General features: G+C 32.9%; 1 protein-coding gene across 1 annotated transcript; it reads left to right on the top strand.

Moving 5' to 3' along the window:
* On the top strand, nt 688-8,033 carry LOC109849345 (NADH dehydrogenase [ubiquinone] 1 alpha subcomplex subunit 9, mitochondrial). The gene is made up of 12 exons (XM_020419165.1): nt 688-887; nt 965-1,061; nt 2,490-2,554; nt 2,844-2,929; nt 3,066-3,150; nt 3,224-3,294; nt 3,850-3,981; nt 6,686-6,801; nt 6,945-7,068; nt 7,193-7,261; nt 7,449-7,569; nt 7,656-8,033. The coding sequence occupies exons 1-12, from the start codon at nt 794-796 to the stop codon at nt 7,790-7,792; spliced, it is 1,197 nt and encodes a 398-aa protein (XP_020274754.1). The 5' UTR covers nt 688-793; the 3' UTR covers nt 7,793-8,033.

The following is a 14,438-nucleotide window of genomic DNA, read 5'->3' as shown; positions in this document are numbered from 1 at the left end:
TGTGTGTGTGTGTGTGTGTGTGTGTGTGTGTTGATGAAATTATATATAAGCATATAAACATAAAACAGATATGTATTTTCTAATTATATTCATTTGTTTCCTATTTAAACTGAAAACTATAAAACCAAAACGTGTGTGTGTGCGTGTGTGTGTATAATATATATATATATATACCCAAGCTATCTTGATCTTTAATATGGCTCGACTTGGTAAACTTGGATGAAGCTTGATCTTGGATCTAGACTTGAAATATATTGCGTCACTCCGATATTCCTTCCATCCTCCAATGGATATGATCGTGAATACTCGATTCCATCCAACCTCTAACAATCATTGTTTGTCTAGAATAAATAAGAAAACACAAACACTAGACAAACAATATTAGTCGTAAATTCAGTTCAAAAATATTAGTCGTAAATTATTTGTTAAAACATCATCAAAACAAAAAGGCAAACATCAACTTGGGGTTTTGATATTTTTAATGTTTTAGGGTTTGTATTCAAGAACTTTAAAGATGTAGGGGGTTTGATATTTTACCAGTCAATTTGGGGGCTGAATACATTAATTAAAATCATCAGGGGGAAGGAAGCAATTTTCCCTAAAAAACAAGCAAATTCCTACTAAATAGGTTGAAACTGCAAATAAACAATCTCATCTTAACCTTTCTGACAAATTCCCCAAAGACTTCATTTTTACTCCCTTCAAGCTCGAAAACACCTCTTTTTCTCTCCTCAATTCGAGCCTCCTTATAAATTTCGCCTCTCAAATCTCAAAATCTCCAGAAAAAAAAATCATGCAGGCATCACTGAGGCGATCAAGCCGGAGCCTTCTAGATCACTCGCGCGTTATCTCGCCTCTCAAATCCATCTACCCTCTGTCCTCTTCAGGTAACCCTAGGGTTTTTTCTGCATTTGGGAATTTCTGCTGAATTTACTGATTTTGATCGCTGATTTGTGTGTTTAAGGGTATGGATTTGATCATAGGCGGTATGTGTCGACGATTGATGTGAAGGGCGCTGGGCATCTTGTTCGCAAGGGAACTGGAGGTAGATCATCGGTGAGGTACGAAGAGAAAATGGTTTTAAGTTTCAATTTGATTTAGAAATTTGAAAAATTACTGTTATTTCAAATTCTGGAATTTAGTAGCTAGAGAGTTCACTGTTTAGGTTTTATCACTAGATTGGTATAAGTAAATGCCTGGAAGTGGAGGCATCAGCTTCGGCGAAATGCTTGGAAAATGCTTCCTGATGCAACCATGAATCAAACAGGGTCAAAACAGTCAACTATCAAATTTAGCTAGAATGTTGATCCAGATTGAGCGTCGAGGCCTTGGTTTCATTATTCGGGTATTCCATGTTGAGCTTGTATGTTTGGCCGGGTCACTGTGCATGTGGTTGCAATTTAAGATTCACAAAGTTATTGATGTTGGACTCGCGGTACAATACTGTTCATCTACTAGTCGCGTAATTCATTCTTGGGCTATAGCCAAATTTTTTAGGATTTCGCTATGGCGTCTCTTGAAATCAATTCTATTTGACTGCCTAAATCTTGGCAATGTGTAGCACATTGGAGAGTATGTTTGGAGGAGGTTGAACATAAAACATTTCCTACGAGTAGTTTTTCAAGCCATGAGAGGTTGTGTCAGACAAAAAATATACACACAGAAGTTACACATTCACTCCTTGGTTTTATGTGCACAAAAACACCAGATAGTCTTGAAATTTCTTCAGCAAGTCAATGAAGTAGGGGTTTGTTCTATGCATTATCTTAATGGAATAGGGGTAAAAGTTCATCAGCTTTATGCGATATGAACTTTTTCAATAGTCTGTTATTAGAGTATTCCTAGAGAGAAAAAGCTGAAGGAACAAGTTTTTATTTTATTTACTTTTTAGGGTACTCATAATAGCCTTTTGTAATTGTGGAACATTTCTGACTCATAAAGCATGTTGTTGTAGGCACCTGATTTAATTTTACTTACAAGTTACAAGGTAGTTTATGCTTATCCAAAGGTAGCCTTTTGTCAGAGTTATGAAATGTGTAATCTTGGGTAATGATAATAGCATGTCTACTGATGGGTTCTCAGAATGATTTGCTGCCTTTATGCAATGTGGATCTGAGATTCTGATGTGTAATAGAACCGAAAGTGGTGATTCTATATTAAACGCTTAGTATTCTTCAGAACAATGGGTAGAAATAGATACTGCTTGTGAGTACATCAGTGATGATTCTTGTCATAATATTATTTGTGTGGCATTGCTTCTATGTTTCTCCAGTGTTGGGATTACATATTAATAGATATTGGTCAGCGAGCTAGAGATGATAACTTGATAAGTCTTGCTGCTATTATTTGTTCTTTACAGGTTCTGATAGTTAGAATTATCTAAGGTTGTAATACAAGATTGAATTTCCATTTCTAAGCTTGTACAACATATTGTTTTTTACCTCATTTGTTTGACTTTCTAATCTTGGTCGTTGGTGCTTGTTGCGCAGTGGAATTGTCGCCACTGTTTTTGGTGCTACTGGTTTTCTTGGTCGTTATGTTGTTCAGCAGCTTGGTGAGTAATACTGTCGTCATTGTAACCGATTGCTCTTACCTAATGTTAAATATTTCATTGTGAATTTAGTTTTAATGAGCTTTGAATGAGGGTTCACTATTGTCGCTAAACCATTAAATTGGCCGTGAAGTTGTAAGAGCCATAATTGAGATCCGCAACTATGTCTCGGGATGGATTTGTTTGGAAAAAAAATATGGAGGAGATGGAAATTCATTTATTCTACTTCAGAGATTATTGTGTGGCTTAAGTGTGTATGCTTAAATATGGAGGTTTTTTTTCTCATTTGCAGCTAAAATGGGATCCCAAGTACTTGTTCCTTTTCGAGGCTCAGAGGATTCTCATCGGCACCTCAAATTGATGGGTGATTTGGGGCAGGTACTAAGCTTGGTCACTAGACAGTTAGATAATAATCGTGTTGAATTTCTGTTAAGTTTTCTTTTCTTCCAAGAAATGTGCTTTTTCTCAAGTTCTTATCGTCTTGTTTGATCTCTTATTTTGGGTTGCCTATCAGATAGTTCCAATGAAGTATAATCCAAGAGATGAAGACTCAATTAAAGCTGTAATGGCTAAGGCAAATGTTGTTCTGAATCTCATAGGTTTGTATATATCTGTTTTGACTCAAGGCATCTAGTATATTGTAAGATTTACAACAATTTTTTGTGTTAACAGGAAGGGAGTATGAGACAAGGAATTTTAGCTTCGAAGAAGTGAACCATGGCATGGCTGAGCAGCTTGCCGTGGTATGTTTCACATTAATTAACTTTGATTAGTTGATGTTGGCAGCTCCATTTTAAATATATGCTTTTAGCCTCTGAATATCTTTTTACTGTCTTGTTGAATCCAAACACCAAAAAGGGTATAATCCTGAATGTCATTTGGTTCAAAATAAAAATGTAACAGTAAAATGTAATAATATTCTCACCATTAAGCTAGAAGTTCCAGAGTACTTAATTCAAGGTAGTTAAGTTAAAGATAGAAGATAAGCTAGTATCACTCTTGTCATGTTTAGAGTTGAAAAGTGAAACGGATGATACGGTTTTTTAAACAATAAGCATTAAAAACCTTATGTATCTTGCAACCTGAAGGATTTACATGAAATATGGTTGGAAAGGTTCATCAAGGTCAGTATGTCTACTATGACTGTGGTCCATTTTCTTGAGACCCAACATCACTTGCATATTAGTTTGGCAGTTGCATAGCCATAGGTTTGTTTCCTGCACTAGTTGCTGTTACATTCTTATCATGGGATAAATTTACGCCTGTGTATAAAAATAATGTTTTTTTTAATCTCACAGATTGCCAAGGAACATGGTGGAATCATGAGATTCATACAACTTTCTTGCTTGGGCGCATCTTCGTCATCCCCCTCTAGAATGTTGAGAGCGAAGGCTGCTGCCGAGGAGTCCGTATTGAGAGAATTTCCTGAGGTAAATATATTTCCTATCTTTAACTTTTAACTTATGGAATCAAATCAATTTTTATTCGGTGGGGTTGTTTATTTTATGATCCATATTTTATACATCAAAAGAACTATTGCTTTTAGACTTCATATGATTTCTTCAACCTTTTGGAATCACTCAATTTGTATTTGCTATCTAGACTCACAGTAGAAAACTGCTAACAAATTGGAGAAGGGACAAAAGGCTAATGATTAAGACTGATGGCAAAAAAAATCTTGGTGCTTTTGATTGTTGTTAGTTTCAGATGGGCATGGTTGGAATTGTGAAATAGTGGAGGGATTTTTGGGAAGTAGGAACATAGAGCTGAGGTTGAAAAGTGGATATTGGAGATAGGCTGATTTCAAATGGATTTTCTACATGGAACATATATTTTTGACTCTACAGTATTAGCCAAAGAAGATAAAACTAACTCATTATCAGTCTCTATTTTTGCAATGGAAGGAGAGCTCCAACTGGTCAATTTTTTTTTCTTATATTTGAGTTTGGAGGTTATGAATTAGTATAGTGCTCTTCCCGAGAAAGAACTTGAAAATGAGGAGAGTAGAGATATAGTTGATTTTCCCAAGTTAATTACTAATATTATAACTCAAATGTTCCATCTGAGCCTCTGGTCCTCGTATAAACAAACATGTCACCATAGAAGACAGCTAAAGACAGGTTAAAATAGGGTTTAGATCAAGATGGGAATAACATTCCTAGTTTGCATACATGTTTCCATTTTCTGTCCAGTGTGAGTTAAGTAGGAGCCTATATGTGCTTAAGCTCTCTGTGACAAACCTATCTTTGGCAGTTTCCAAACTTGTCTTTAGAGTACCTCACTTGTCACACCTCGCATCTGCGAGCTCATTGGCGCGGTGTAAGTCCTAGGACCCACTGAGTGCAACACGTTGTTGGCCTGATCCACTGCCAAACATGCTAGCATTTGTTGCGCTTGAATCCAAGAGCTTGCATTATAAATTCTTCAAATTTTTCATCAATAGTCGATGTGAGACTATTGTTGTTTAGGTTATTACAATCAACCCCATCTTAAATACGCAATGTCCTCATCCTGGCACAACTAGTTATTCCCAGTATCATCACCAAGTAACATGGACTCTAGAGGTGACTCATACAGCCTATAGGTTCTAGAGGTGACTCCCACCACGCTTGCATGTTGTAAAACTTAGTCCCGCATAGCACTTAGTTCAACACTTCTGGCCAGTGCAATCAATGCATGATGCGCAACGTGGGGCGCAAAGTACCTTTACACGCATATGCGCAAAACGCGACGCGATGTGTGCGCCTGAGTGAAGTGGTGCGCACATTGCACACATAATTTTTCAATATACATAATCAAGCATGAATGAATATATTTATGAATTTTCATATAAAAATATGTCAAGTTTATAATTTTGCAAATCAAAAGTGAAATAAGACTAATATAGTAATATCGAAGCAAAATCAAATAGTAAACAAGAATGAGTTAAGAGTCCTCAATTGAACTACTAAAAAGGCCTAATGAGTTTATTTTTCGTTTTAGGATAAGTGCTAATTGAAATGTTAAAGAATAAAAATATACGAGATCATGTCTTGCATGCGCCCCATGCGAAGCGCTCTCATGCAAGGCTCTTGTGAGGTGCAAAAAGGCGCTACCGCATTAGATGTAAGGCGCTATCGCATCAGATGCAAGGTGCTTTGCCACTGCCCCACATCACTAGGCGCATGAGGCATGCACTTTTGATAACACTACTTCCAGCTAGCTAATTGCTTTGATACTATTTATCACGCCCCGGTCCTGCTTTGATACTATTTGTCACGCCCCGGTCCTACAAGCCTGTTGGTGCGGTGTAAGTTCCGGGACTTACTGAGTGCAACACGTTGGCTCGATCCATTGCCAAAAGTTCTAGCATTGTTGTACTTGAATCCAAGAGCGTATATTATAAACTCTTCAACATTTCCATTAATAGTCGATGTGGGAGTCGTTTGGGGGTATGACATCACATCACTTGGATTATTTGGTAATCTGGTAGATCTAGGTGCGATCTATTCCAATCAACAGGATCATGTCTTTCTCTATCTGTAGTAACCAATTGGAGAACTCCATTGGCTTTGCATGACTGGAATCATCTAATCAATGTTTAAACGGTTAGCCAATCCCTATACGGATTGGCTGTTCCACATGAAAAAAATGACCAACTGGGTGAATCTAGACCCAAAAGCAGGCAGATAGAAAATAGGCTAGTTTTGACAAGGGTTATACAGTTTCATTTTCTAGTGGCAGATACAATCCAATACAGACAGAATCAAATGATCATACCCCATGTTGCTAATGAGGAACGTATTTTTACTTAAAACACCCATCAAACACCGTTTTATTAGGGCACAGAAGGGTAGGAGAGATCATTGGAAGAGGAGAGGATTGTAGTGATAGAGACAATTCAGTAAAGTTAGCGTAACAAGCTACCTTAGACGTTGTCATGAAAATTGAGTTATAGCGTAGGTTTCTTTAATTCTATCTGCTTTTGTGGATGGTAGATTTGTAGTTCATAGTAAATGCTACTGAAACTTGTATGTAATATTCTCAGAATCTTAGCTTTGTATACACAAGTCTTATTGCTCAAGTTCTTGGAGTTTATATCTTTCTATTTTGCTGTTTTGCTCAGTGCCTAAACTGTTTTTGATCTTCTGGCAGGCAACAATTATGAAGTCTGCAATTTTGGTTGGTACTGAAGATCGGATTCTGAATAGATGGGCACAATTTGTGAAAAAATGGAGCTTTCTTCCTCTTATGGGTGATGGGTCAACAAAGTATTACTATTACTGTTATTTTTTTATTTGAGGTTGCTTTGGATAATCAGTGTTACAACAAAAAGTGAAGCTCTTTTTTTTTGTATGGCAATATAATACTCATTTTAAATGCAAAATACATTTTTACTTAAATTTATTTGCAGGATCCAACCTGTTTATGTTGTAGATGTTGCTGCTGCAATTATAGCTTCCTTAAAGGATGATGGTACAGGTATGGGAAAGATCTATGAGCTCGGTGGGCCTGACGTTTTTACTGTACATGAATTGGTAAGATTGGTGAAAATCTTTTTATATTTTTCTAAATTTACTTCACGGTCTATTGTGAGTTACTGTTGAAAAAATTTCTATATGTAATAGACGAAAAAGGAGTTCTTACTTGAGTCACTTGCAGGCAGAGCTGATGTTTGATACAATCCGTGAATGGCCACGATATGTGAAGGTTCCTTTTCCCATTGCAAGGGTAAGTATATATTACATTCTGAATATCCTCTGACTTGCAAGTTATGTTTGAGTAATTTCAAAGGAAAAACTAAGAAATTGTCTATTACTGCTTACATGCTCCTCGTAGCTCAACCTAATGAAATGGTGTAATTACTAAATCTTTTTATGCAATAGAAACTATGAACCATTGTGGAAATTATGTGCAGATCCTTGCTTCTCCAAGGGAAGTCTTATTGAAGAAGGTTCCTTTTCCATTACCCAACCCAGATATATTCAACCTGGATCAAATCAATGCACTTGCCACAGACACTGTGGTATCTGAAAATGGTTAGTAGTATATTAAACCAAAATTTTAAGATTATTATCTCTGCATATATCAAACATGGATCCTTTTTTTTTTCTTTTTCTTGCAGCACTGAAATTCAGTGATCTTGGCGTTGTTCCCCACAAACTGAAAGGATACCCTACAGAGTACTTGATTTCTTATCGCAAAGGTGGACCAGCTTTTGGCTCCACAGTTAGCGAGAGAGTAACGGGTTCTGATTTTTAATCTTTCGATACAAAACTGTAATTTTCACTCTGTTTTCAAGCTAGTTTATTCTCTCTGAAGAAGGTTGCCTGCGTTGAATGTTCTCCTTAGGGCAGTGCCTTGATTTCAAAATAAGTGGTGAGCCTGAATGTGATAAATTACGATTGGCCCTTGTAATTTTTTGCAGTGGTAGATTTAATCATTTTGTTGTAACCTGTATCATGAAGGAATTGTGCGATGTTTTGATATACTTTTTCATCAATAATTTATAGTACCAACAATGCTTTATGGATCAAAATGTTGGGCAATTAAAAAAAATGTGTAAAAAATGAGTAGCAAAAATGTGAATGTTGAGATGGTCTTGTGTGTATACATTAAAAGATACGATTAGAAATGAGTACATTTGTAATAAATTAGAGGTTGCTCTTATAGATGATAAAATGAAAGAGAACCGAATAAGGTGGTATGATCATGTACAACATAGACCTCTTAGTGCACCATCTAGGAGAAGTGATAATATTATGGTTAATGGAGCAAAGAGATCTAGAGGTAGATTTAGAACGACTTGGTTGGAAGTAATTAAGAAATGATATAGTTATGATTAGCTTAATAGAGGAGATGACCTGTAGAACGGAATGGAAGAATATGATTCATGTAGCCGATCTTAGACACTTGGAATAGAGATTTTGTTGTTGCTGTTGCAACAATTTCAGAGGCATATTGTGAGTAATGCGCTATTTTCTTTATCACCAGTTCGATAATTTGACCATTACATATCTGTGTGTTTCTAGTTTCCTCTTTTTGTTTCCAAGCAGTTGGAAACTTGAGGTAAGATGTTGCCTTGGTCTTCTACATGAAGAATAGAAAGCAAGTAATTTTAATACTATCGAATACCCTCTTTGGTTGGCATTTTTTATTCCAGAGATTTAAGGTTGTGGTGTTGCATAGTCTGAGAAAATTCATTGATTTCAGTAGAGGATTTGGAAGAAATTTCGATCTTTCGATGTCTTCAACAAAATTCATATGCAGTTTATCATATTTTTGTGTAAACTTGACCTATTGACCCTCAACATCAACAGGTGCAAAATTGGGTTCGATTGCATTTATAGAGAGCGACCAGGGACTCGTTCCCGCCTAAACATCTGTGCTTATTACGGGATAATATTTAGGTGGTTCCCAACATTTTACCATGAATTCTTGGACTTATTACAGGAGTGCCATCGTGGATAGGTCGGGCTTTGTTTCGGTTTTGTTAGCAATTATGATTGCACTCTAGTCCCCTCTTTTTTCTCTTTTCCCCACTCTAATGGTCCTCCGAGAGAAGTTAATGGTCCGATTATGTTACATCTAAATGTTACATTATATTTTGTTTTGTTTTTTTGTTTTTGTTTTTGCTTTGTTTTGTTTTTTATAGTGGCCTTTGAACTCTATTAATTGATCGTATGGATTTATTGTATATTGTTGCAAGTTATGGTTCTTTGTTTAGGCATCAAAGGCTTCCTCAATGAATGTTTGCTAGCCAATCTATCGAATTGAATATTTCATTAAGGTTTTGTTACAAGTTAAACATTTCAAAGACAATGAATAGTTAAATTTAGGATGTTGTTGCCTTCATTAGCATTTTCGCGTGATCAAGGCAGAATTGCAGGAGAAAAAGGGAAAAAGAAGCTCTTTGCCTTGACTTTATATAACTTTTTAATATAATCTAAAGCATAATGCAGTTAAGATGGGTATATTATACTAAGTTTTCTTTTATGTGGTAAATCCGAATAAAAGATATGTGTGTGTGTGTGTGTGTGTATATATATATATATATATATGCTTGCATGTGTAAAAAAAAATTAAGCCAAAAAAGGGGCTACAATTGCTCTCAATATGTTGGTACACTTTGTAATGTTGAGTTGTACTTGTTTTGTAGAAGATCTTGTAATTCGAGCAATTTAATAGTAAATTGGATCATCTTCATGTTTGGGTGGCTTATCTTCTTTTGGGGTTTGAACCAAATTATTTATAATATGATATTTATCTTTTTATTGACTGAATGAAATTTGCCGTTAAAAAAGTTCGTTTTCATTACTTTTTTAGTTTTCAATCAAAAAATGATGTTGGTGTACAGTCATTTTAAATGAGTATTTATTAAATCATAATATCAAAATAATATTTGCGTAAGAACACTAATAATAAGTTTGCAAATTAACAGGAGATGAAAACACCACCTTAAACCTCCTTTTAATAAACAGTTCTAGCTAAAACTTTAATCAATCCCCATTTAAATTAGTATCAGTTATCTAGGTCATAAGCTAAATGGCACAAGAGCATGGAAATCCCTTTTACCATTTTCCTTTGTGTATATATAGGGATTTACTATCCATTTTCAGCATCTAAGAATAGTCTAAGTTGATACTGGTAAACAAAAACAATAAGAATTGATTAAAAACATTCGGTTAATGGATAAAATTTTTAAAAATATTATAGATTAAAAATTATCGGCACCATATAAATTAAAATAATTTCATATAATTTTAGTAATAAGTTGGGGTAGCCAAAATACATTCGTAACAATAATTGATAGATGTTTAAATCCATAGAAATGATAAAACACTAAAATATTATACCTTAGCATTAATTGATTTTAATTTAGAAACTTTAATCTTTAACGTTAATAATATTTATAGGGTAAAAGAATACAAGAAATTACATATGGAGAAAGTATTAGAATATTTAGAGATAACTTTAAAAGAATTGAGTTATTTCCATTACAAATGGGAAAGTGACGGAAATAAATCTAAAATTCAGAAAACGTCAATGAATCACTTGAATTGGCATTAACATAAGACGTATCTATTAATGAAGCACTGAATGAGTTACATTAAAAAATAATTTATTAACTTTATCCTAATCAAAGAAAAAATCTCCATGGAAGACATAAGAAAAATTAGTAAGTATTCATAAATTCCATACTGTGTTCTTCAAATTAAATATTAATATTATAATCTAAGAGAAATTGGTAATGAATAATGCAGGTATTTAGTTTAGATCTTTATGGAAAATGACAGGGATAGAGCAAAGGTAATATTATTGAAATAACAGAAATTCTTATTGGATGCACATCAGAAGAATTCATTTTAGAGGAAAATAAAGAGATAGCTTCTAATTTATTTAAGTAATAAATTAGGAACACAAAGAATTTTATATATATGAAATTAATATTTATTCTCATTGAAATAGAAAAAAAAATCAAAGTCTATATTTTGAGTAGTTTGTGTTGAACATCATAAGTACACTTGACTTCTTTGTAAAGTTAAATGAGATGATAAAAAATTAACGAGCCTAAGAAAGATAATAGCATAAAAATACAAAATTAGCCTGATGTCACAATTGATGTAGATGATGAAGACAATACTCTAGAATTGTTCGAGAAATGATAAATAATAAACCTGAAGAAGGATTGATCTTAACTCAATAAAAAATAAAATAGAAGAAATAAAAATAATATTTTATGAATATTTTATAGAATAGTTTAATTATTTTGAATGAAATTAGGAATCTTTAGAATGGAGTTTCATGAATTTTTTTCAGTACTTTTATATTCTTATGTGGATGTTTTTATCATATAAAAATATACTAGAGTTAGTATTAATCTTTAATTTACATTTTTTATGAAGTCTATCAATGATTAGGAATAAACTTCATATTCTCTTTTGCATCGTTTTAACATACTTGAAATCAATCATTTTGCCATATTGGTTTTAAATATTCACCTTCCTTGTATAACACTATTTTAATATTTTTCACTTTGCAATGCTATACTTTCTCAAATAAAGCTTAGTTTCATATCGGTCAAAAATAATATGAAAATTCAAATTATTTTTAAATTATATTTGTTTTTTGTCAATTCAAATATCAACATGAAAATTTAAATTGGGTGTATCCCATTTAAACAAACATAAAAAAATAATCGGGATGTAAGAGTTTAAAGAAAAAAATGAACACAAACTGCCAAAAATACTTAATCATGGTATTAAATCACGTGCATTACACGTGTGTAAAAACTAGTTATTATTTAAATTGTATTGATTTAAAGCGTTTTAATCAGTATTACCCTTAGATTTTATTTTTTAATATTACATTCCTAATCTATTCTAATTTTAATCATATCTTATCTAATTCCACGTGAACTATCTATAGGTTAACAATTTAAAAAAAGTTATTTTGAATATTTTACTTAAACCTTAATCTATCCAAATACTAATTATATCCTATATTAACTCCATATGAACTACCTATAACTCAAAAATATAGAAAAAAATAAGATTAAGAAATTATACGTAGATAACATATTATAATACATGAAATATTATAAAAAAACCCAAAAGTTTCAAAATTTGCATATAATAGCCTTAAAATTTTAAAATTACACAAAACACCTTGACTTTTTTAAACTTAAAAACAAACATGATATCTAAAAATTTAAAACTTGTAATTAACACCCTCAATATTTTAAAAATTGTAGAAACAACCTCAAAAATTTAAAGGCTAAATTAAATTTATATACCCTATGTGTTTCGCTCTTAAAGTAGTTATATACCCTAAGTTACAAAATATAGCAAAAAATACCCTGAATTGGTAAAAATTTGCAAGTTGGTACCTTCTGTTAACCAGATGTGAGAATATTCTCTAAAATATTCTCACGTGCTGGACCTATGACCAACTTGAATACTTCTTACCCTTTATTTATGTATTATTTACTGTATTACCTACCTTCCCCACCCTTTGCTAAAAATTTAAATTTTTTAAAAAACAACCCAAAATTTTAGTAATTATAAAAATACTTTCAAATTTTTAGAGTTACGAGAAATATTCTAACATTTAAAAACTTATCATAAATACATAAAACATAAAAATTATAGGTGCCCAACTTAAAATTTAAAATTTTCATAAAATACTATTAAATTTAAAAATTGCAAAACACACCCTTAAAAGTTTAAATCACAAAAGGCTGAAATTTGGCAAAGAAAAGAGGAAATATTTGATATTATTACATTAAAATATAATAGGTTAGCATTAATTGATTATAATGTATAAACATTTATCTCTAATGTTGATAATATTTATTTATAAAGTAAAAAAATACAAGGAGTTATGTATGGAGAAACTATCAGAAAGTTCAGAGATATCCTTTAAAAGAACTAAGTTTTCTAACATTTAAAAACTTATCACCAAACATGAAACATGAAAATTATAAGCGTCCAACTTAAAATTTAAAATTTTCATAAAATACTATCAAAGTTTAAAATTGCAAAACACACCCTTAAAAGTTTAAATCACAAAAGGCTGAAATTTGGCAAAGAAAAGAGAAAATGTTTGATATTATTACATTAAGATATAATAGGTTAGCATTAATTGATTATAATGTATAAACATTTATCTCTAATGTTGATAATATTTATTTATAAAGTAAAAAATACAATGAGTTATGTATGGAGAAACTATCAGAAAGTTTATTTTTGTTGGACCCTAGAGGGGGGTGATTAGGGTCTTATGCTAATCTAATCCGATTATATACCAATTAAAATTAATTAACAAGTTATCCTAGCAAGTATGAAATACCACAAGATATATAAGCTAGGATAAGCAATATGAATAACAAAGAGATATATTCTATATGATAAAAATATATATGCAAGGATATATAAACTAACACAAGATAATATATCCTACCAAAGAGATATACAATATGATATATGCAAGGATATGTAAACTAACACAAGGGGTAAACAATATGAACTAAATAGTGGATCATATAAATAATGAGCTATGGACAATGGCGATATAAGATATGAACATAAATATAAATGAACGTAAACAATATGAACTAAATAGTGGATCATATAAATAATGAGCTATGGACAATGGCGATATAAGATATGAACATAAATATAAATGAACGCCAAAGCACACTCAAACACACTATATGATCACGAAGTTCGGACCTTCCGTCCTACGTCTCCGCTCCCCACTCCCGGGGAGAAATCCACTATCACAACCGAGTTTTCTACGCTCACCCGAATAACGTTTACACCTCACAGTGTCGGTTTTCAACGCTTACTGATCAACGTCACTCCTCACACTCGGTTTTCTAGTTCACCGAAAACTTCACAACATACTCGGTTTTCTAGCTCACCGAAAACCTTACAACACTCACAATGTAACAAAAACAAATTTGTTCTCTACAATAGATGAGAACAGTGGGTGTGTGTAACAATGAGATATAAATAAAAACTTAACTCAATAAGAACTAGCAATAAGATTGATATGAAATACAATAGTAGAAATGCTAGGAAATAGAGTTAAGGAAACTTCTCTAAAAACACAAAGAGAGGATGAAAGGATATTGAAGATGAATTCCTCAACAGATGATGCAAACTCCTCTTTGTAACAGCAAACCCCAAAAACAAACTAAACAAACTTAAACTCGTTTAAAACTTGTTAAAACATTCTCTTGGGTTGATGAGAACTGAGATCAATGGGGTATTTATAGCCTCCACTATCGACAACGAGTTTTTCTACGCCTCACCCGCCGGAATAACGTTTACACCTCACAGTGGTCGGTTTTCAACGCTTACTTCATCCAACGATACACTGCCTCACACTCGGCTTTTTAGTT

This window comes from Asparagus officinalis, chromosome 7 (genome assembly GCF_001876935.1).
Source record: "Asparagus officinalis chromosome 7, Aspof.V1, whole genome shotgun sequence".
NCBI classification, from domain to species: domain Eukaryota; kingdom Viridiplantae; phylum Streptophyta; class Magnoliopsida; order Asparagales; family Asparagaceae; genus Asparagus; species Asparagus officinalis.
This window is presented reverse-complemented; position numbering and strand designations above follow the sequence as displayed.

Excerpts from the sequence above, each read along its gene's own strand:
- LOC109849345 (XM_020419165.1), top strand. The coding sequence starts at position 794 with ATGCAGGCATCACTGAGGCGATCAAGCCGGAGCCTTCTAGATCACTCG. Across the intron at positions 3,151-3,223 it reads TGTTGTTCTGAATCTCATAG|GAAGGGAGTATGAGACAAGG; the intron begins GTTTGTATATAT and ends TTGTGTTAACAG. Across the intron at positions 7,069-7,192 it reads TTTTTACTGTACATGAATTG|GCAGAGCTGATGTTTGATAC; the intron begins GTAAGATTGGTG and ends AGTCACTTGCAG.